This window comes from Esox lucius, chromosome 15, assembly GCF_011004845.1.
Source record: "Esox lucius isolate fEsoLuc1 chromosome 15, fEsoLuc1.pri, whole genome shotgun sequence".
Classification (NCBI taxonomy): Eukaryota; Metazoa; Chordata; class Actinopteri; order Esociformes; family Esocidae; genus Esox; species Esox lucius.
The window spans coordinates 16,539,275-16,562,817 of record NC_047583.1 but is presented as its reverse complement, the minus strand read 5'-3'; the positions used below and the strand labels follow the sequence as shown (position 1 = coordinate 16,562,817).

The following is a 23,543-nucleotide window of genomic DNA, read 5'->3' as shown; positions in this document are numbered from 1 at the left end:
GCCGGCCCTGTTCCCACATAGTTACACGGTATGACTACAAAACTGAAAAAAACATGTATTTTCTTAAGAAATTTTGTTTTACTGTCTTATTACACAGTTCAGGTGATACACAAATTAATAATAATGACACACAGAGGACACAAAACAGGGCCGGTCCGTGGCAATGGCGGAGTAGGCAAATGTTAGGGGGGCCCAAATTAGTTACGATTATTATCATTATAAAAACATATTATTTTTACTATTTTTTAATAATACTTTTATACACTAATAATTTGAATACTATTAATTCTAAACATAAATAAGCAATAGCCCCCCCCAAAAAACATAACTACTGCTTATTAGGCAATATTTTTTGTGTTGCCTGCAGCATCACCGCAGCCAAGCGCATCAATCACACCCCGCTCTCAGTTACTTACCTGATTGTTGGGATGGGCGAGTTCAGTTATCTAGCAGTGAGTGACACTGAACGTGAAACATACTAAATTAGCATCAGTAGCCTACTTCAAACGATGGTTCCCAGGGAAGAAAAAGAAGAGAAGAGGAGGAAAAAACGGGATAAGGAGAGAGGTAATGTAATGAGATTAATGAATAGTTTATGTAATTGCATTGTAGTTACTGATGGAGCGGAACGTTCGCTAATTTAAATTGCTACCTAGCTGGAGTTTGTCGGTCAGTTACTTAATGTATACCTTAAATTCATTAGGGAATGTTGGAAAGACTATTCAGGTGTTTGGCACAAATCTATAACAATTCTAAGAAATCCTATTTTTCCTTCAAGTGTGCTGCACTAACCAGCCACTGTCTGCCTCAGGAAACCAGACAGGCCTACACTTTATTTTGACATCTTAGCTAGAATATTTAGCCATTGTGAGCCCTGCTTGTAAAAGTCAATAAAAAAGCTTTTTCTTTCCCATCCCCTTTTGTAATTAACAGTTCTAAGCCTTTGCATTTTCATTATTGATTAGTCTTGTGTATAGTGTTATAGCATGATAGAGAAGTGCTCATTGAATAGCCACATGTTTGGTGCATGAATGCTAGGTGTCATTACTCTTGCGATTTGTGTTTAGGCTTCACGTTTAGATTATGAGGTGGCTTTGTGCTATTATTGTATAGTTTAACCATCAGCAGCTTTTTTTATGAATATAATGTAATACCCAATGGTCACATACTCCTCTCTTCAGATGCACATTTGAAATAATTTAAACCCTCCCTGAAAATCCTGGGCCACCTGCAGACAGCTCCTCTACCTCAACACAGCCCAGTGATGCAGCATCAAGTGCTCCTGTCCCCTCTACCTCAGCACAGCCCAGTGATGCAGCATCAGGCATCTAAAAAAGGCAGCACCAATAGACCCTACTAACTGGAACAATCAGATTTAACTAATGAAGGTAAGAACAGAGTTTGTTCTCAATCCATATCAAATAATACAACAGTTTAACATTTCTGAAACAAAAAGACGGGAGATGGTGTCAGCTAAACTATTTTTATAATCTTGGTCAAGGGCAAAAAAATTCTAAAGCTGCAAAAAAGACAAGGCGAGTAAGGCTGTAGAACAATGCATATTGCACTAAGGTTTCTGTAATAGTTTTTTATTCAATACTCTTATTTAAATTGTATTTATAATAAGTGTAATTTCACTTGTTTCTTTAATAGTTTATTTTATTTTGTGGGGTTTCTTTGTTTCTGAAATAAAGAAAATCTCAAAAACATAAAGCTAAGCAGTTTCTGTGTAAGTGTATGAACACAATGATCAATGGTGGAATTGGCTGCAATGCAAGGAGCAACCGCTAAAATCTGGGGTGGGGGGGGGGGGGTAGTAAAATAATTCATAAAAGATCCGGGCCTAAATAGCCCCGGACACCTAGGCCTAAAGACGCCCCTGGCTGCCATTAAAATTCATCCACCGATGACAGGCGCAGATATTGAATTGTCCCTGTTCTATTGATATCCATACAATATTGTTGTAAATGAGTGTAGAGGAAAAATGTTTTATACCTTGTATTCAACAGATATTTCAGAATACAGATTAAGAATCAAGACATTTAAAACTACTGTTTTACACAGATTTTGGGGGAATTTACAGCATAATAATGTACAGTGGGAAGAACAAGTATTTGATACACTGCCGATTTTGCAGGTTTTCCTACTTACAAAGCATGTAGAAGTATTTTTATCATAGGTACTCTTCTCCAGAACCTTCAGATTTCAGGGTTGTCGCTGTGAAATATGGACTTTCTATTGATTTTCTATTGATTTTCTATTGGGTTCAGGTCTGGAGACGGGCTAGGCCACTCCAGGACTTTGAGATGCTTCTTATGGAGCCACTCCTTAGTTGCCCTGGCTGTGTGTTTCGGGTCGTTGTCATGCTGGAAGACCCAGACACGACCCATCTTCAATGCTCTTACTGAGGGAAGGAGGTTGTTGGCCAAGATCTCGCGATACATGGCCCCATCCATCCTCCCCTCAATACGGTGCAGTCATCCTGTCCCCTTTGCAGAAAAGCATCCCCAAAGAATGATGTTTCCACCACCATGCTTCACGGTAGGGATGGTGTTCTTGGGGTTGTACTCATCCTTCTTCTTCTTCCAAACACAGAGAGTGGAGTTTAGACCAAAAAGCTAAATTTTTGTCTCATCAGACCACATGACCTTCTCCCATTCCTCCTCTGGATCATCCAGATGGTCATTGGCAAACTTCAGACGGGCCTGGACATGCGCTGGCTTGAGCAGGTGGACCTTGCAGGCGCTGCAGGATTTTAATCCATGACGGCGTAGTGTGTTACTAATGGTTTTCTTTGAGACTGTGGGGTCAGCTCTCTTCAGGTCATTGACCAGGTCCTGCCGTGTAGTTCTGGGCTGATCCCTCACCTTCCTCATGATCATTGATGCCCCACGAGGTGAGATCTTGCATTGAGCCCCAGACCTAGGGAGATTGACCGTCATCTTTAACTTCTTCCATTTTCTAATAATTGCGTCAACAGTTGTTGTCTTCTCGCCAAGCTGCTTGCCTATTGTCCTGTAGCCCATCCCAGCCTTGTGCAGGTCTACAATTTTATCCCTGATATCCTTTCACAGCTCTCTAGTCTTGGCCATTGTGGAGAGGTTGGAGTCTGTTTAACTGAGTGTGTGGACAGGTGTCTTTTATACAGGTAACAAGTTCAAACAGGTGCAGTTAATACAGTTAATGAGTGGAGAACAGGGCTTCTTAAAGAAAAACTAACAGGTCTGTGAGAGCCGGAATTTCTATTGGTTGGTAGGTGATCAAATACTTATGTCAAGCAATAAAATGCAAATAAATTATTTAAAAATCATACAATGTGATTCTGGATTTTTGTTGAAGTGTACCTATGATAAAAATTAAAGACCTCTACATGCTTTGTAAGTGGGAAAACCTGCAAAAAATTGGCAGTGTATCAAATACTTGCTCTCCCCACTGTACTTCTAAAATCATAGAATAATGTAACTTTTTATAACTTAATGTTGGATGGTCCATTATCCTGAAATTAATATGGAAAGCATGGGCCAAGAGAAACTGTAATATATGGTTTGGTTTCCTTTAAACAGCCATTGCAAACATCAGCTAATTTTAGCACCCGCTAGCTGAAAATGAATGGAAGCAATAGGGGCATGAGGGTATGTATTACAAAAACTCTCAAAAACAGCTGAAATCAACTACATATTTGGTTTAATGTTATTTAAAGCAGATTTGACCATCAAGAAAACAAACATGTTCATATGCCCCATTATGTCCAGTGATGTTTAGCTAGCAGTGGCTAAAGTTAGTTGAAGTTTTCTATTACTTCTTAAAAAAATAAACCATTTATTACTGTTTCTCTTGGCACTTGGAATACTTTTACATTGAGGAGCCCACTGAAATCGTTCATCAACAGATTTCTACTAAATTACATCTAACATCTAACACCCAAAAATATTCTTTAAGTTACTTAAAGACATTAGTGAAGTGATCCAGCCTACCAAGATCAGCAGATTTTATCACGAAGGTGTTTATATAAGGATGTGGATGGTATAAAGAGTGCAGAGCCAGACACACTGAGCGAACAGAGAGCATGACTGGGCTTAGTGTCATTCTGACTAACTACAGGATGTCAAAAGGAGACAGCAACCCACTTGGTCCTCATTAGAGAGGAGAGAACTAACTGAACAAACTGAGCGGACCACTGCTCCTTGCTCGCCCATGCTCTGCTTGTGTTCTGCTGCTGCTACTGTACTAAACGATAATGGTGAAAGAACCTGGTTTTGATCAAACATTTAAACGCAGATAAAATTACCTCACATATAAATACACTTCTAGCAGTTGGTGGTTGGAAACATATTTTGGTAAAGTTTGTTTTTAAATGTCAACAGACAACAACTTGTTCAGCACAATCTTTTTGTGTCTGTTTTGTGACAGAACCATCAGTAGGGAAAATGTAAGAGACAATTACCGATCTTTAAAACGTACTGTGTTTACTACAGCATCATGCCCTGATTTATACCCGCAACAGGAAATGTGCTTGTTATGTATGGAAATCAGCTACCGTGACTCACAGCCACGCTAACAGAGTGGCCCTGTACGGAAGAAAGTGAGGTGACGGCACACCCAACAGGGCACTCCTGTGGCAGAGAAGGTCCTGGCATGGGAGGCTGGGCCCTGATTCCAGTCAGGCTGCATTCCACCCATCTAGTGTCTAGTCTCCCGCTCTCTGCCAGCCCGTATAGAGACTGACATGCAGAAGAAGGGGCAGCCTGTGAATCAGCAGCAAGCTGCCTCTCGGTCTGGACATGCAGGTCACACACACCACAGCATGCATACACAGGGACGTAGACTCTACGCAGGCACTGAGGGACCGGGAGATTGAGACACATCAGACTCATTCACTGGGCCATGCATTGGGGCAGGGTTGCAGAGAGAACTGATGTGCCATAAATTGGACGACATCTCCGCTTTGGTGGGACCATGCTGGTATCAGTATTCAAGAACCACTCAGTCACCATCAGGGTTGCGTGGCGCGCTGCTTGAGGCGGGTGGTATTAAACACTTACCCTTGAGCAGGGGCAGGGGCGTGAGCTCGATTGGTTTGCCCTGAGACCGGAACTGAGAGGAACTCTGCGACCTCTTCTGCTTGGCCTTCCTGACAGACTTCCGTGAAAATCCGTCCACTTTGTCCACAGATGGAGGTGTGGTGGCTGCCGAGGACATAGCCCTGCTGTGGGTGGGTGGGGGGCAAAGTCAAATTACGGTTTAGTGCCGTGTCTAGTAACGACAACATACACCAACAACAACATAAACCAACAACAACAACATAAACCAACAAGACAGCGGTCATTGTCTGAGCCACTGCAGCTTGGGTTTGGTACGGCCCACTGTACTTTCAGCAGGGACTCTCTCCTACCACTTTCCTGTCTAATAAAGCATAGAATTATTTTTTTAAAACACACACACAAAGCACCACCAAGCTGTTACTGGAATGTACAGACAGTGCTGAGGGGAAGCTGAGGAAACATCCGGTCATGTGTGTGAGGCTGATTATGCCTCAGCCATAAACCAGGAGCCCAGGGAGGGGAAGACACTACTACATACAACAGATGAATACTAACGACAATAAACCACAACCAAACAAAATGGCGCGTACGCTCTGCCTTTTATCAACCAATTCAGACCATTCCTAATTGGACGGCTTGAGGCGTCAGACTCAGTGTTTCAGAGTGTAGCATTGTGAGGAGCGACGCTGACAGAGAGAAGTGAGGGTTGGTCAAAGACCCCGTCACTCCGGTCAAGGTCATCCAGTGTCTAAAACATTAGACGGAGGGCGGCAGTAAAGCCCTGAACTTAGACACACTGTATTTCTAAAGCACAAACATTTCCCTTTCCGTAGAAAACGATTGTGGTAGTTTGCTATTCAAAACAGGACAGGCCTATTCAAATAGAATACAAAGTCTGTGGAGGCAGCGAACATGCTACAAATCTCACTGAGCATCATGAAAACTAGGGATCAGCTATAATTTGCTATGTTCTTCAGTACTACTCACGGCCGAAAACTTTAATTTGGAAAAATGATGTGGAATTTGGATTTAATGCATCTCTTTTAGATAAAACATTTCTCAATGCTTTGTTGAAAACAGCTGTGCACTAATAAACATTCAACTTAAAAGTTGTCGCGTGAACCAATTCATTTTCCATTTCAAATTAAAATCTGTCATGATGGAGCCCAGTCAGAAGACCTGATTGAGCTCAGGCAGGATAATTTCATTTCCCAAATTACGTTACCACAAAAAACCATGCAAATAGTATCATCGGCTACATCTGGACTACATCTCATGTAAACCCAAGCATACACTTAGTGTACCTGTGCACAGTGGGATTAAAGGCCACACATATCACCATCATGCCTCAGTACTCCCTCACGGACCAAACAACAACAACAAGCAGCCCTGATGGCTGAGGCACAGGTGCTGCTACACATGTGGGACAGTGTCACGGCTGGTGGGGCATACAGAACACAGCACAAAGCCATTCTCCTCCCATGCCTGTTACATAACACACCAGATGACATCCACTCAGGCTAGGGGATTAGGCTAGAGACTGAAAGGCAGAACACACACACACACACACACACACACACACACAGAGAGATTGAGGGAAAGACAGCAACAGACAGAAAGGAGGGGGCTGGAAGTCAACAAATATCAGCAGGCCTAAGTAGTCACCTCTTATTTGCCAGCCAGGGAGTTGGAAGAACAACAAACCACCAATACATTATTACATTTCAAACTGGGGTTAGGTGTAAGTTAGCCTGATACTTTGTAAGCCAGTATTCATCATTAACAAATGTCAATAGTAGATAGTCAACAAGGAATCTGCAGAGCTTAGGCACATTGTAAAAAGGCTATCCCAAAATGCACCATGCCTGTATGCATTTTGGGATAGCTCCCAGAGAAGGAAGATAAGATGGAAACAGTAACTGATCCTTGGGCTATATTCCAGAGACATGGACCCTCACTCCCATCATAAACACAGGACACACTGGATGCTATGTCATCTTTGGCAGGGACACGAAGCTTAGCCTACCCTCTTCAATGCGACACTGAAAACCCTTGAGAAAAAGCCAGTAGCACACATGCTAAATGTAAACACGTATGCACAAGCGCTCACACAGACAGGAAACACACAAAGACTGGCAGTGACACACACGAATCCTGGCAGGATGCCAAGGTCACACAATCAAGTACACCAGTTATTATCTTATCTACTTAGAAATACCATTTTAGATTTAGAATGGATTACACTTATGAAAATAGAACAAAGACAAAAGGAGTCCCCATTTAGGTCGATAATACAGCCATTCCATTCATTCTGTTTCTATGCATTTAAACACATCAGACAGGCCAAATCCAGGTAGGTAACTTTTGAACAAATGTCCCAGGATCTCAGATCCGGAACTGCTCTAACCAGGCAATACCAGAAAAACTGAAAATCCAAAAATCCTCTTCAGGGTGGGTTGAATAGAAAAACATGAGTTTCTAGAGCGTTACAATCCTATACATTTTCCCTCCAATTTTGAATAAGCAAATTTAGCCAATGAACAACTAATTATTAGAATCAGGTATGCTAAAACTGATTTGGGTCAGACTGAACACAAACAGGTCAACAGCCCTGACCTACAAAACAGTGAAGAAATTGCTTGAAATCTCAAAATGTGATCTCAAAATTAACACAAACCTTCAAATAAAATCTCAAATCACTGAATTGTATTCAACAAGGTGTGCCACTGTCTTCAACACACAAACTAATACAACTAAGATGCTCCAGGGGACCATCTGGATAAGACTAAAAACATTTGGGGTGTCAAGATCTTCATTCTGAACAGAAATGAAGGTTTCCACCAGATACATAGGGCCAATAGAGGTATTGTAAGGTCTATTCTGAACAAATAGGTGTGTGGTGTCATGGATCTTCACTAGGTCAAATAGCTGAATGTTAGGGACTTCTAGGAAAGCCAAAAGGCATCTATTTAAACAGAGTTACCCATGACTGTTGATTCAAATGCACCGATAAACAGGAACATAATCATGGGTAAATCAAGCAAAAACCTGTAGCCAGCAAATTTCTGTCATGTTTCGAAAAACAGGTGTTTTTCTGGGAGCAAAATGCTTTTCCAGTAATGCAGAAGAAATAAATCAGAAAAAGATATAGACAGAATAATAAATGAGATGGTAACAAGGATGCTTTATATGCAAGGAATAACAATGGCACATGTCAATAACATGACTATAGACTGGGAGTAAAGGTAGACTCAATGTATTGAGGACTGGGTCCATGGATAAGTAACAGCCCCAGCTGTGCACGTGACGTGGGCGTATGTGTGCTGGGTCAGTATGCACATGTAGTGTGTGGATGGGTGTGTGTGTCTAGTGGGTGCATGTAATCAGTACTAAAGGGACATTGGAATAAAGGGGACCATGCAGATGCACCGGGTAACCATTTAATAATTTGGCAGTCTTGTTAAACGGTCTAAGAGCTAGAAACTGAACAGCTTCCTGTCAATGCTAGACATCCCATTCAGTAGTATAGGAAACAGTCTAAGGCTTTGGTGACAGTATTTATTGACAATATTATAGCGGTCCTCTGAAAACGCCTGGTATAGAGGTCCCAGATGGCTCAGTCCATTGGTGAACTTGGCCATTCACACAACTCCCTGAAGCATTTTGTGATCTGTCATGCCACGTAGCTCTGCCACCAACCAAGACGCTCTCAATGGTGCCGCTGAATGACATTGAAAATATGAAGGCCTGTGACAAATCTTTACAAGATGTTACGGGAATAAGGTGGGAATAACTGTTTGTGTATGTGGACCATGTTAATTCCTTTTTCTCTACCTGCAACACTTCGACTCTATGTGGGCGTGCTCCCTCCATTTCCTGTCATTCACAATCAGTTCCTTTGTCTTGCTGGTGTTGAGGTACCACATTGACAGATCTCTGGCGTCTTCCCTGTTGGCTGTCTAATCAGTGATCAGACCTACCACAGTTGTTGAATTTGTAAACTCCATTATGGTGTTGGGAGTCACGCTACCATGCAGTCATAAGTGAACAGGGAGTGCAGGAGGACACTAAACGGGTGCTAGCACACACACACACTTGAGGGACCCGTGCTGAGTGTCAGGGTGGCTGGTGTGGTATTGCCTACCCTCACCATGTGGTGGGGGCCAGTCATTAAGTTCAGGACTCAGTTCAAGAAGGTGGTGTTCATACCAACGTCCCAAACTTTGTGCAATAAAGTGTATGACATTGAGCTGTAGTTAATGCACAACATTCTCACATAGATACTCCTCTTGTCCAGGTGGAAAAAGGCACAGTGGATGACAATATGTGGCTCTGTTGGGGCTGTATGTTAACTGGAGAAGGTCCAGAATAATGGTGTTGAGGTGGACAGTTTTTCAAATACATTTTTGGCTACAGATGTAAATGTTACTGAACAATGGTAGTTCTATATTTGATGCTTTGCCTGTTTGATGACTTGTCAAATGCCATTGCTGTGTTTCGTGTAAGCGTCCATATTCGTGGTCTCCAACTCAGTGCAGATGTTGCCTGGAATCCAAGGCTTCTGGTTGAGGTGTGTGTTAGAAAAATTTAAGAAAAGCGGTATGAATCCTGTTGGTAAATAAATGGAGAAACATGCAATGCTCCCGCAAAGTAGCCAAACAACCAATTTCGTTAAGGTTGTCATGCTGCTAATCGCCATAAAATGACTTGCAGAAGTCAGTTTCTTTAAAAGTATGTAATTTCTAAATTAAAAAGATGATACAATAAACAAGTAGTCTGGTCCTGGGACAAATGTTTAAAGCTGTGCCTATTTTTCACATTACTTCCGCTGACAGCGTTTTGGTTTTGAAATAGCGTTCAGTTGACTCCAATCCTTGAAGAAGTCCACTCCTTATCCCATAATAACCCATAATTTACCACGGCGCATCATTTGCAACGTACATGAGTTAATAATGTAACCAATGGGCGTTATTACGATTATCAAAGTTTCCAATCTCTCATAAAACTATCTCCGGTATAGTCACTGTGGGCACGACGTCATGATGCACGTATAAATAAAGCCGGTGGTGACTGTGGAGGCGAACTCCTCAATGTTTTCGGATGAATAACCTAATTATATGCATTTGAAAGAGAATGAACTAGCGAACTTAGCTAGAGCACACTTTTTGTTGAGACATTATGTAAACACCGATTCATTGTTAGTAACGTTACTAGTAAAGTTTAGATAGTATCTAGTTGATGCTGGGCCTAGTTTAACATCGCGATTATCAAGCATGCATAGGAACTACTGTAGCTTGCAAAGGAGCTACAGTAGTAGCAAAGCCACATCAGATACTATCATAACTAGCTAGTAACTGGTGCGGCTTAAGTCAAGAGTTAGCAACCAACCTAGCCATCCGATATTTCCAGAAAAAACAAACGTTCTCTTCAGTGTTTATCATTAGTTAGCTGTACTTGCAATCAACTTTTTTAATCTTCGCATAATACTCTTTAATACTCTTAGTTAAATTGTGAAAATATAACATCATCTTTCGTTAATGGCTAGTAACGTAAACGACCGAACGCTAACGTTAGCTAGGCTAGTCAGTCCGGCTAGCTAGCCAATGTTAGCTACAGACAGTAGCTACCTTTTCTGTAATAACGCGGTAACTACATTAACGTGACAGGAATGGGTGCTGAGTGTTAAATACCAAACTAGCTATATACCATTCATAGAATAAATATTTAACTGTAAAAAAAAATATTAATTAAACTGACATCAAGCTCTGTGTTAAGGAATCTCATGTTAATCTCACATCTCTAGATATGGAAGCTAGCTAACTGGTAATGCTACTTGCTAGCTAGAAACACGAACCCAGAAACAAGCTCGCTGAACAGAACAAGAATGAGCCTTATCGTTCTTGACTTTACCTTGATCCTCTGTGGTTCGGAACGAAGACGGTGACAAGGAGTTATCCTGTATTAAACGATATTAAACGAAAATGTTTCCAATGCCGTGCAAGTAGCCGCTCCAATAACAGCAGAAAAGGCTATCTTGGCCTTTTTTAGACAGCCAAACCCACGAGTACCTTTTACCTTCTAACGAAATAATCCTCCGAGTCCCATCAATAATAAAATACAGATGTATAAAAAGATTCAGCAGAGTCAATCACATTCCCTAGTTCTGAATGAAAGCACTTGTTTACACCACACCCCTGGATTTTTGGTGATTTTTCTTTTAGACAGTGTTTAATTTGGGGCAATCTCTTTACACCCTATTGTCAATATTACTGGGGCTGGCTGAGTCCATGGCACACATAACAGAGATACAACCAACCGTGATGCTCGGTTTGGATCTGCAGACGATGGTGATTGGTTGGTTTGAAGCACGTTAGGAGGCAGTTGGATCTTCTACGATGTCCATCATTGCGCGAGTGGAGACGTTCGTAGAGGTGAATATAACAGGTAGGTTGAAAAGTATGGGACTAGGAAAGAGATTGGACAGAATACGAAGGAGAATCCTCCCAGTCTGGAATGAAGCTAAACCTGTCCAAAACCCAACCCTGATTTACCGTCCATCCGCACCGGAGGATAGTCTAGAGCGGGCGAGGACTAGCTACTTCTCTGGGTTGCCATTATTACTTTTATTTAAACGTAACATCAGATTTTACGGATGGGCTTGGAGTCGAGGATTTACGATAACAGATGGTTATATTTATGCTTTGAGATTAAAGGATAATTTTTAGGAAGTGCACACCTAAAATGTTACATAATACAGCGATACTACGAATAAAAAATAATTACTTCAAACATAATAAGTTAGAGAAAATATCTATAGAAAATCGAATATGCTGTAGTAATATATTCATTACTATTCATATTATTTAACATATTTAGTAAATATAAAAGAGTATATTCAAAACGAGAGTTTTTGAAATGGTTTAGAGTTTTGTATTATTTGTGGTATGGGAATTAACCAATAGTGCGGTATCCTTTATCTTACATTTTAATATTTTTTATTCTAACCTTTAAACCTATTACATTGCATTGAACACACCTGAAATATGTACCCTAAAAAAGATTAACAACACTAAGTAGGCTTAAATCCAGTGGAATGTCCATGTTCCAACCAATATATTAATATAATCTAATCATATTACTGTTCCAGAGCTCTGCAGGCTCTTTTAGGTACTTTTTAGCAACTGTAAACGGGAGTTCTGGTCTTGAGGCTTATTAGTGGTGTGCATTTTGTAGTGTAGTGTACCCTCTGAACTTCTGCTGTACTTTTCTGCACATATTAGTCTATGATCTATGCTATTCAGACTTATCTGCCTCTGATGGCCAGCTTGATTTGCATTAGCACTTTGGTCCTCACGTGAAACATCAGAGACACGTATTCTTTCTCCTGGTTCACCCTGAAACCAAGTGACTGGACATGTAAATGCATAATGGATGTGTGAAAGGAACCAGTTCTCTTGATCAAGGCCAAAAACCACACATTTTCCCCCCAAACAAATGTGTGTTAGGAAACAACCTCACCTCATAGGTGCCAGGGCTTCATGTGAAAAGGCCTGATGTCATACGGTGAGAACGAAAGGGAGGACTGGGTAGGGAATAGGGCCTGTCAGCCCGTCTTACCTCACAAATGAGATAACTGCACTGCCTGATATAGCAGAGCATGCTATGCACAGAATTTAGCGGTGATTTAAAAAACATCTTGGACTCAGTTATGTCTATGATCAACTTTATCACACCATGGACTCAGTTATGGCTACAGAACACTTATATTGACACAACTGAAAAACCAACTGCTTTTGAAGGCAGGTATTTTCCCATCTGATCTGTGCCCAAATAAATGCTTTATTTCCCTAAACTATATGCAGTCATTACCAGAAAGCATTTGTGTTCTGTAATGTTGGATTTTTGGGGGGGGATTAACTGAAAAAAAAAAATTTCTGGGAATTTAATCTACAGACATACGTTCTATATAGTTCATTAGACACCTCCGCCAAATCTAAACAGGAGCTGATGCCATTCGTCCATTAACTCCCGTCAACATTTTTCATCATTCTACAAGATTAGAACCTTGTTGAGACAATACTTCCTGCTTTGGCCCAGTCCCTCCTTGTCTTCTGGGCAGGTTTTCTAAACGTCATCAAGGAATACTGACTGGGTACTGCTGGCTAGCTGGTAAACTAAATTTACATTACACAATGGCTTTTCATTATTAAGGATACATTTTTGGAAGTGATTTTAAAGTGTGATATTGAACCATTTGGTTTGACTTGCTTCTTAATAGAGGCTGTGAGAATAGATATATTGCTTATGGGTACTGTACGTTTCAAAACAATTGAGATTAACATGTCAACATTTATTTAATCAGAAGTTTTTCTCACTGATCAACACAAAAAGTCCACAATGTTAAAGTGAAAAATAAAATCTACAAATTGTTCTGTATTAATAATAATATGGACACAGCACGTTTTGCCGTTCTTCTTTGAAAAATTGCTGAAGCTCCTGAAGACCATTGGTGAACAGCACTTTTCAACTCTTTCCACAAATTCTCAGTTGGATTGAGGTCTGGGCTTTGACTAGGCCACTCCACTGACCCTTTTTTGTTCAAGCCACTCCAAGACAATTGGTTGTAACATAGTGTAATAGCAAAGATGGTGAATACTTATGAAACTTATTTTCAGTTTCATAGTTTCAAACAATTTCTATCTCTAATGTTTCATTTTGTTGAACAAAATGTGGAAAGGGGGTGTCCAACGGGGTGAATGCTTTTTGAGAGCCACTGTAGTAATTATGTAAAAGAAATAGCTACTCATTTTAAATACAGCTATTGTTAAATCAGTAAGTTTACCTGTGAAATACTTGTAGTTACTTATTATCGGTGCTTTGGGTGCTGGCACCAGGCAAATAAACCGCAAGCACCCATTCGTACAAGCACCCGCTTGTACTGCATTTTCTTGTAATTGATAAACCCAGCTGCAGAACACCAGATGGGCATGATGAACATTGGTGTTTCAAAAATAATTATTGTTTTAAAAGTGTATTTCTCATATTTGAAAAAGTACAATTAGGTCCAGGAATATTTGGATACTGACAACATTTTCATAATTCGGTCTCTGTACTCCACCACAATGGATTGGAAATGAAACAACAGAGATGCTTTAATTTAAAGGGTTGAAAAAAAATATTGTATGAAAGGTTTAGGAATTGCAACCATTTTCATACAGTCCCCTTATTTCAGGGCTCAAATGTAATTGGACAAATTTACACAATCATAAATAGATTTTTCATTTTTAATATTTTTGTTGAGAATCCTTTGCAGGCAATGACTACTTGAAGTCTGGAATGCGTGTTGGGTTTCCTCCATTGTGATGCTTATCCAGGCCTTTACTAAAGCTGTTGTTTAGTTGTTCATTTGTGGTTCTTTCAGTCTGAAGTTTTGTCTTCAGCAAGTGAAATTCATGCTCGATCAGGTTGAGATCAGGTGATTGACTCGGACATTGCAGAATATTCCACTTCTTTGCCTTAAAAAACTCCTGGGTTGCTTTCACAGTATGTTTTGCATCGTTGTCCATCTGTAAAGTGAAACACCGTCCAATCAACTTTGCTGAATTAGGCAGAATCTAAGAAGACAATATATCACTCTATACTTCAGAATTCATCCGGCTGCTTCTGTCTCATCAGTAAACACTAGTGACCCAGTGCCTCCACCGCGTTTTACAGAAGATGTGGTATGCTTCGGAATATGAGCCATTTCAAGCCTTCTCCATACTTTTCTTCCCTTCATCCTGGTACAGGTTAATCTTAGTTTCATTTGTCCGAAGAATGCCGTTTCAGAACTGGGCTGGCTTTTTTTAGATGTTTCTTTGGCAAAGTCTAATCTGGCCTTTCTATTCTTGAGGCTTATGAATGGTTTGCACCTTATGGTGAACGCTCTGTATTTGCTCTTGTGAAGTATTTTCTTCATGGTAGACTTGGATAATGATATGCCTACCTCCTGGAGTGTGTTCTTCACTGGGCTGGATGTTGTGAAGGGGTTTTTCCCTTTACTATGGAAAGGATCCTACGATCATCCGTCACTGTTATCTTCCGTGGACATCCAGGCCTTTTTTTAAAAGCTCACCACTGCATTCTTTTTTCCTCAGAATGTACCAAACTGTTGATTTGGGCACTCTTAATGTTCCTGCTATCTCTCTGATGGACTTTTTTTTTGCAGCCTATGGAAGATCTGTTTCACTTGCATTGAGAGCTCCTTTGACCGCATGTTGTGGGTTCACAGCAATATCTTCCGAATGTGAATGCCATTCCTGAAACCAACACCAGACCTTTTACCTGCTTAATTAATGAAGAAATAACGAAGGAATAGCCCACACCTATCCATTAAACAGCTTTTGAGTCAATTTCCAATTACTTTTGGCTCCATGTAAAAGAGGGGGCTACATATTAAAGAGCTGTAGTTCCTGAACCCTTCCTCCAACTCGGATGTAAATACTCTCAAATTAAACAGCCAAAATAACAAAACTTGTGTCAGTGTCCAATTTTTTATTTCCGGTCATTACTGTAAAGCTATCCTATTCGTGTTTCTAAATGAAATAAGTTATGTAAAATGCTCTTTGAAAAAGTATACTACATCCAAACCCTTTCCTAAAAAAATAAAACAGTAGTTGTAATTTATCCTATTAAACACAGGAACCTTTTTCAAGTGAGAATTGGGAAAGGTCCAATGCTGAAAATGTTATTGACACAAATCAAAAGTAGAGTTTTATTCCAGTATTTAACTACACCAACACATGACAAAGAACGTTATCAATTAGTGAAAACACTACCTGGATCTGAATTCAGTTAAAACTACCATCAAGCTATTGCCAAATGTATTTCAATTACTAGAAAAACAAGGTTACATGTAGTTCTCATTCCCCAGGACTGATAGCTGACACATAACCTAATGAACTGATAGTTAAACTCTACCCTTAAGGCTTTGAAATGTAACCCCCATTAACACTCCACTTGTCTAAGGACTACACATGAGGGGGCATACATACACCGCAGAGTAACTGCACAGCAACTATCATGTTATTCCACTCTATGCCATTTGAGTGAAATGAAATCTGCTCCTCTCAATATAAAGATGCACCGAATGCTTTGGTCTTAAACCGTTGCCACTCTAACCCACTTTGTATGTTTGTTATGTGATTGGAGAGTGTGTATTAGATAAGCAAATAAGTATTACTTTTGTAATGAATACCAGCAATATATAAAATACAGCAATATATACAGATATAATAAAATTGACTCATAATAACATGAATACAAAAACACGTGAAGCAGTTTAGTTGATTAAATGAATCCAAACAAGTTCTTTTTCAGTGCAAGAGGAATACTGATTGAATACTGAAATTCATTTTTCAGCCAACTCAAACTTCTAACTTCTTGTTCCTCTTAGAACCATGCTTCTTGTGTAGTCTAGATTTAATATGTAATGCAGAGGCACTCTTTAGGGAATCGTTCTTCCCTGAACTGAGCTCTTCAGCTCCTGGCTTCCAGAGAAGAAGCTGCGCGTCCTCCCCTCCCGTAAGCAGGGCTTCCCCGGCAGAGTCCCAGAGGAAGCAGCGCACCACGGCAGAGTGGCCCTTCTGTGGGGAACTCAGCAGACTCAGGCCCTTCTCACTGCACTCCAGGAGGTGGATATCCCCACGATTTGTCCCACCTAAAACTAGTAAGTGCCCTGCCTCCTCTAGCCAAGTTCCACCAACAAAGTAATCCAGGCCCCCCTGATTGGAAAGAGGGGTCTGGTTGCGGGCATCAGCAGCACTGAAGAGTGTGAGGGGCTTGTCTGTATCCAGCTGACCCAGGTCCCACAGATGGAGTCCCTCATCATGGGTGAGGCAAAGCAGCTGGTTCAAGTCCTTCCCCGCCCAGCACACTGAGCTAGCAGAGGAGCCACAGTTACAGGTGGCCAGCAGGGCCTCTTCCTCTGCACCCAGGCTCAGGTCAAACACGTTCACCAGACCATCGGTTGAGCCAGACACCAGGCGGTCTGCATGTCGAGGGTGGAAACGAACCTGCGTGATGTCATCGCTGTGGGACTCAGAGTACACCCCAAGAACCCCTCCCTTTTTCTCCTTGTTCATGCGGGCATCCCAGAAAACCAAGAAGCTATCATCTTCGTCCAGCTGCTCAGTTCCCGCACACAGCACTACATCATTGCAGCTCACATCAAAGCTGCAAAAGAGATGGGAGGCGTCACTCTTAAACACCTGTGTTGCCTCTGACCCAGGACAGCGGACGTCCCATGTTTTCACTGTTCCATCAGCTGAGCCTGAGAATAGCAGATATGAGGAGGTGTGGGCAAAGCTCACCCCACAGATTGCACCACTATGGCCCTGGTACTCCATTAGCAGGCAGAGGTTTTCCTTACTGTGCAGATTAATAGAGTGGTTTGAGCAGCATACAGCCACCAGCCCTGGACCAGAGACAGTCTGAATGGACAAGTCCAGCAGGTAAGTAGGCTCCTCTGGCTGGACACGCCGGGAGATGGACAGCTCTTTGAACTTCTTCCCAAGGCTCTCCATAGCAACTCCCTGCCACTACACCAAACTGTGTAGAGAGGATGTGCAGAATACATGTACAATATGGACAAAACCTTTATTTATAATAAATACACTTTACTTGATGAATAACTGATAATAATAACATTTAATTAATATTTTGACAGCTGTTTTTATACTTGTGCAATCTGGGAATAATCTACTCGCAATTTTTAATAGCTACCCTTTCTTATGATATCTAGCAGGTTAATTACAACCAGTGTATCATGTAAGTATCATGTTACGGCTATACAGACTGCGTTACATATAGTTCCCAACATTGGAAACTAAAAAGGTAGCATATACCTACTATCTAGCTCACCAAATAAAGTTGTAAATATTTAGTCACTAACGTTTCACTAAGTCGTTAGCTATCTAGCCATGTTTGAAATTGGAAAGAGTCGTATAAAATATTTAACTTTGAAGACACTTACAACACGCTTTCTGATTGAAACGAGCACGTTGTGACTCCGTCGTGAATGAACGGTTCTTTTTGGTGAACGTTGGGAACCGAACTGCATTGGGGAATGGAGCCGTTCATTTGACGACTTAATTCCCAAACTATTATTTGCCCATAGGGTAAAATGGTATTCGCTAAAGATTGGATATCCGCAATGTATTACCAATACAAATTGGGAACAGCGTGTATTTGTGTTCCGCGCGCATTTATTTAGAAGTCAGTTACAAATCAAGCGATCTCATAATTAGAACAGGTAAGATATTAGCCTAACTTTTCCGACTTGAATATGACTACGGCTTTTCATTGTTTTGAGGTTATTTGTAAACTAAGAATCGTTTGGGAACAAATGAGTCGGTTGTTTTCGGTGAACGGAGCCAGAAGAGCCGGCTCACCGGAAAGACTTGGAATGCCCATCACTATGGTGTAACTGTATTTACTGGCCGTTGAAGATCCTTTTCTTCAATGCATGAAGTTCCGCTCTTCAGAACATCAATTACAGACGAAGTGTAATTTGTTTAACAAACATTTTAAAATCATTCAGCATTGTAGCCATGTCTGATATGGCTATTTAGTCTGTATCAGATGAAGCATTTAAAAATTACATCACATTGTTCCACACATTTTAGAGTTCTGAAAGTATTTGGACAGATTAACGTAGTACAATGAAGTAGTCATGTTTAGTTGGTCCTTTGCATGCTATCATTGCCTGAAGTCTGCAACCCATGAGCATCACCAGACATGGACCCTTGATAATACTCTGCCAGGTAGCCATTATCAGTTCCTGCTTGTTTTGGGACTTTCAATCTTTTTCTTTAGTAAGGTATGCATATTTGGATTCAGATTGGACGACTGACTTGGCCATTCAAGAATTGGTTTTATATTCACACATTCAACATTCAACTGACATTCAACCGACATTCAACAGACATTTGCCAATAGCTATTTTCAGCTTTGAAAATCAATAACTCATTAATTCATTGACATGTACACATCAAACAACAGCTGAAGAGAAACAGCTTCAAAGAATGATGCTGCCACCACCATGCTTCACTGTGGGTATGGTGTTCTTTGGGTGATGTGCAGTGTTGTTTTTGCACCAAACATACCTTTTGGAACTATGGCCAAAAAGTTTCATCAGACCATAACACATCTTCCCACGTGCTTTTGGGGGACTTGATGTCTTCAGCCGGGCTTGGATGTTTTTCTTTGTAAGAAAAGCCTTCCGTCTTGCCACCCTACCCCATTGCCCATTCATATGAAGAATACGGGAGATTGTTGTCACATGTAGCACACAGCCAGTACTTGCCAGAAATTCTGGCAGTTCCTTTAATATTGCTGTAGGCCCCTTGGAAGCCTCCCTAACCAGTTTTCTTATCGTCTTTTCATAAATTTTGGAGGGATGTCCAGTTCTTGGTAATGTCTCTGTTGTGCCATATTTTCTGCACTTGATGATGACTGTCTTCACTGTGTTCCATGGTCTATCTAATGCTTTGGAAATTATTTTGTACCCTTCTCCTGACTGATAACTTTCAACAATGAGATCCCTCTGATGCTTTGGAAGCTCTTTACGGACCATGGCTTTTGCTCTGAGATGCAACTAAGAAAATGTCAGGAAAATCCTACTAGAACAGTTTAACTTTATTTGTGATTAATCAGAGTCACTTTAAATGATGGCAGGTGTGTAATGACTTCTCTTTAACATGAGTTTGAATGTGATTGGTTAATTCTGAACACAGCCACATCCCCAGTTATAAGAGGGTGTGCACACTTATGCAACCAGGTTATTGTGAGTTTTTAACTTAAAATGTTTCCCCCTCAAAGATTTCAGTTTGTTTTTCAATTGAATTGTTCACATTATAGGTCACATTAAAGGTGGAAAAGGTTGTGACATGATTTATCTTTGTCTCATTCTTTTACATCACAAAAACCGGGCATTTTCACAGAGGTGTGTAGACTTTTTTATATCCACTTTATACACTGCATGCACAATTATTAGGCAAATCGTATTCCTCAAGATTTATTTTATTGTTGAACAAACAATACTCTCAGTCAATCCAAAATATAAATGAATATAAATATAAATATAAATGAACCTCAAACCTTCTTTAACAAAGAAAAAAATAGTTTTGATGTTTCTCAGGGGAATACATAAATGTGCACAATTATTAGGCAACAATTAATTCACAGAATTATTAGGCAACTAAATTACAAAAAATATTTCTCCAACTCACTTGTTGATTCTCAATTTTTAGAGTAAGTGCAACAAATAACAGACAATGGAAATCAAATACAATTTCTGGCATTTCAAAAATATTCAGTAACCGATATAGCCACCCTTATTTTCAGTAACTGCCATGAGCCTTCCATCCATGCAGTCTGTCAGTTTCTTGATCTGTTCACAACCAACTTTCGCTAAAGCAGCAACCACAGCCTCCCAAATGCTGTTCAAAGAGGTATATTGTCTTCCCTGTAAATCTCACGTTTGAGAAGGGTCCACTAGTTCTCAATAGGATTTAAGTCAGGTAAGGAAGGGGGCCAGGTCATTATATGGGCATCATTGAGGCCCTTACTTGCTAGCCAAGCAGTGGAGTACTTGGATACATGTGATGGAGCATTGTCCTGCATGAAGATCATGGCTTCTAGAATGTTTAGGACTTCTTCCTGTACCACTGCTTGAAGAAAGTATCTTCCAGAAACTGGTAGTAGGTATGGGAGTTGAGTTTCAGTCCATCTTCAACCTGAAAAGGTCCAAGTTCCTCATCCTTAATGATAGCAGCACATACCAGTACCCCTCCTCCACCTTGCTGGTGCCTGACTCGAAGTGGTGCCCTGTGTCCATTAGTGATCCAGCCACAGGCCCATTCATCTGGTCTATCAAGAGTCACTCTCATTTCATCTGTCCATTAAACCTTTGATAAATCTGTCTTCAGGAATTTCTTTGCCCAATCTACATGCTTCAACGTGTGAATCCGTGGTGGTCTTTTTTCACCCTCCTTGACCTTGGCCATGTTTCTGAGCACTTGACACCTTTTACTTCTGGACACTCCAGGTAGGTTGCAGTTCTGGAATATGGTGGCACTGGAGGATAATGGGTTCCTGGTAGCTTCATGTTTAATTATTCTCTAGTCTTCTCCAGTTAATTTGCATCTTTTCTTCTACATGCATTTTTTGCACCCCAGTTGACTATTCGCAACCAAATGTTTGAGTGTCCGTTGGTCACGCCCTCAATAGTTCAGCTATTTCAAGGGTGTTGCACACGTCTGAAAGGCATTTTACAATTTATAACTTTTCAGTGTCAGTTACATCTCTTTTTTGGCCCATTTTACCTGAGGTCATGAAGTCATGAAGGTCATGAATAATTATGCACACCTTGATATAAGCTGTTATTCACTGTAGCCACACCCTTCGTCATTTCACAAATACATATCACCTGAAAATGATTCAATACAATGAGCATTCAAGTTTATATGGTTTGGAGTTGGAAAATGTGCATAGAAATAATAATATGATCAGAATACTCACTTGCCTAATAATTGTGCTCGCAGTGTACACATCAAACAACATCTGATTTATTCTATAAATGGTTGTCAAACAAAAAAGTTGAAAAGGAAAGTTTTGAGTGAGGAATAGAAGTGTTCAATTTGCTGTGGTCTCTTAATTTTAACCCTTCTGTTCCTCACTCAGAACCTTCCTATCCAACTTTTTTGGAAAGGAAAGAAAAAGGTGCAGTGGTCTTTACATTTTTTCCAGAGCTGTAGGTCTCTGGACATGGATGGGATTTGTTGCTTAAAAGCATTTAGAAACAATGTTAAGCAAATCATACCAGACTACTATTCCTTTGTCTGCTTTCATGTTAAGGACACCAGTGTGTCGTTTTGTATTTTAAGTAAACCATACCTTTAAACTGAAATGCTAATATCATGATTTATACACATCACAGAAAACTGAAATACATTGTCTTTAAAGTTTTCCCTCCATTGGACATTTTATTGTGTTTCAAAATGGATTAAATTGTGAACTTTTTGTGTTCATCAGTGGCGAAACCTAATTTAATCCCTATTGATTTCATGTTCTAATACAATAAAATGTGGAATCCATTGGGGGTGAATACTTTTGAGAACCACTGTACAAGTATCTTCATTGTTTTAAGCATGTATTAATGTGTGAGGTGTATACTTTGCTTTAAATCAATATTTTCTTCTGTGACTCTGATTCAGATCACTGCAGTAACAGGTTAAGGTTAGGCTTAAAGTCAGATTTTTAGAACAGAAAAATGCAAGGTTAATGATTTTGTGGCTGTGTTAACATTTTACTAATTTAGCAGACACTCTTATTCAGAGTGACTTACAGGAGCAATAAAGGTTTCTCAAGTACAGGAGTTTCACTATGCCTAATACATTAGATTACTAATAACATTCTCTAACCATTAGGCTATCTGATGCCTAACTACCCTTCAACGCTTAAATTAAACTAACTGCCTAGTATGAATCTCACTATTAGACATTAATACTCTTAACACATTTTCAAAATGATGTTGTTGACACATCCTCTAATTATATGTGCGGCCACAGCACATTGGAGAAAACAAACATTATTCTGTTGAGACACTCTCAGACCATTCTTATACAGAAAAGCCCATTTTGTAAAGTCCGTGTAATCCAAGGATCCATTTTCTTTTAACAGAAATACAGTCCAATCTTAGCCACATACTCCATGTGCTCCAGCTGTTGGTATTCCACATGGTCCTTTGGAAATGCCCTGCTTACTATAAATCACTCTTTCCAAAGGCGGAGGCCAAATGACTAAGTCTTCTTTTGACCACCAGGTGGGAGTAGACCCCTACAATCTGGTTGCTTCTTGCTGAATGCAATGAATACTACTGTGATAATGAGAGCAAACAACAATCTTCAGTACATTTACTATATAGTCTTTCACTCCAAAGGAATGTACCAAGAAACACAACATTTTCTGTCCCCTCCACACAGCCATTCTGTTACAGCTGTCCTATTAACACAACGGAAGCCCAATTACAGACAACCGCTAACAGTCGTGAAACAGATTGTCAAGTCAGGGGGTACACAGAGTGAGTCATGGTTTCCAGGTTAGCAGAATGCTAGACTGTACCTTGTTGGCAGAGCCTGTAAGCTTTTGTGGAAGGAGCGCTGACACCAGGAACCACGGTGTGTAGCTGAGTTTTGTTTACATGCATGGGAGGTCATCTAGTCGCTGTCTGAGTTCCTAAAACAGCAGTAGGGTCAGTGGCTTTTTTACATAGCAAAGGAATACATAAGAACAAAGTATGAAAACAGAACACGTCTTGATACAATGTAATTGGCTGACACTATATTTAACAGATATCACCCAGTCAGAGAGACAGATAACACTTGCAACCTTGAAACATACATACAGCAGCACTCTAATAAGTCTGAGAACGTAACAGGAGGAACAGAACTAAGAGAGGAT

The 23,543-nt window shown here is 40.3% G+C and overlaps 2 protein-coding genes across 3 annotated transcripts in view; both read right to left on the bottom strand.

Annotated features, from left to right (window-relative positions):
* ppp2r5eb (protein phosphatase 2, regulatory subunit B', epsilon) overlaps positions 1–11,326 on the bottom strand; it is a 33,254-nt gene extending 21,928 nt beyond the window's left edge. The window contains exons 1-3 of one of the 2 annotated variants that reach the window (XM_010878808.5): positions 11,118–11,326; positions 10,953–10,998; positions 5,043–5,206 (exon numbers count right to left, since the gene is read on the bottom strand). In XM_010878808.5, coding sequence (XP_010877110.1) covers positions 5,043–5,199 — 157 coding nt within the window. In that variant the 5' untranslated portion in view covers positions 5,200–5,206; positions 10,953–10,998; positions 11,118–11,326. Of the gene's footprint in view, positions 1–5,042; positions 5,207–10,952 lie in introns of both variants that reach the window. The other variant, XM_010878807.5, reaches the window with a different exon arrangement.
* Positions 11,327–15,781: 4,455 nt separating this feature from the next.
* wdr89 (WD repeat domain 89) lies at positions 15,782–18,127 on the bottom strand. Its single transcript, XM_010878896.3, has 2 exons — positions 18,055–18,127; positions 15,782–17,630 (listed from the first exon to the last, which is right to left on the bottom strand). Exon 2 carries the CDS (start codon positions 17,603–17,605, stop codon positions 16,448–16,450), a length of 1,158 nt encoding a protein of 385 aa, XP_010877198.2. The 5' UTR covers positions 17,606–17,630; positions 18,055–18,127; the 3' UTR covers positions 15,782–16,447.
* Positions 18,128–23,543: the final 5,416 nt, after the last annotated feature.

Coding starts and splice junctions, on each gene's coding strand:
- wdr89 (XM_010878896.3), bottom strand. CDS start 17,605: ATGGAGAGCCTTGGGAAGAAGTTCAAAGAGCTGTCCATCTCCCGGCGT.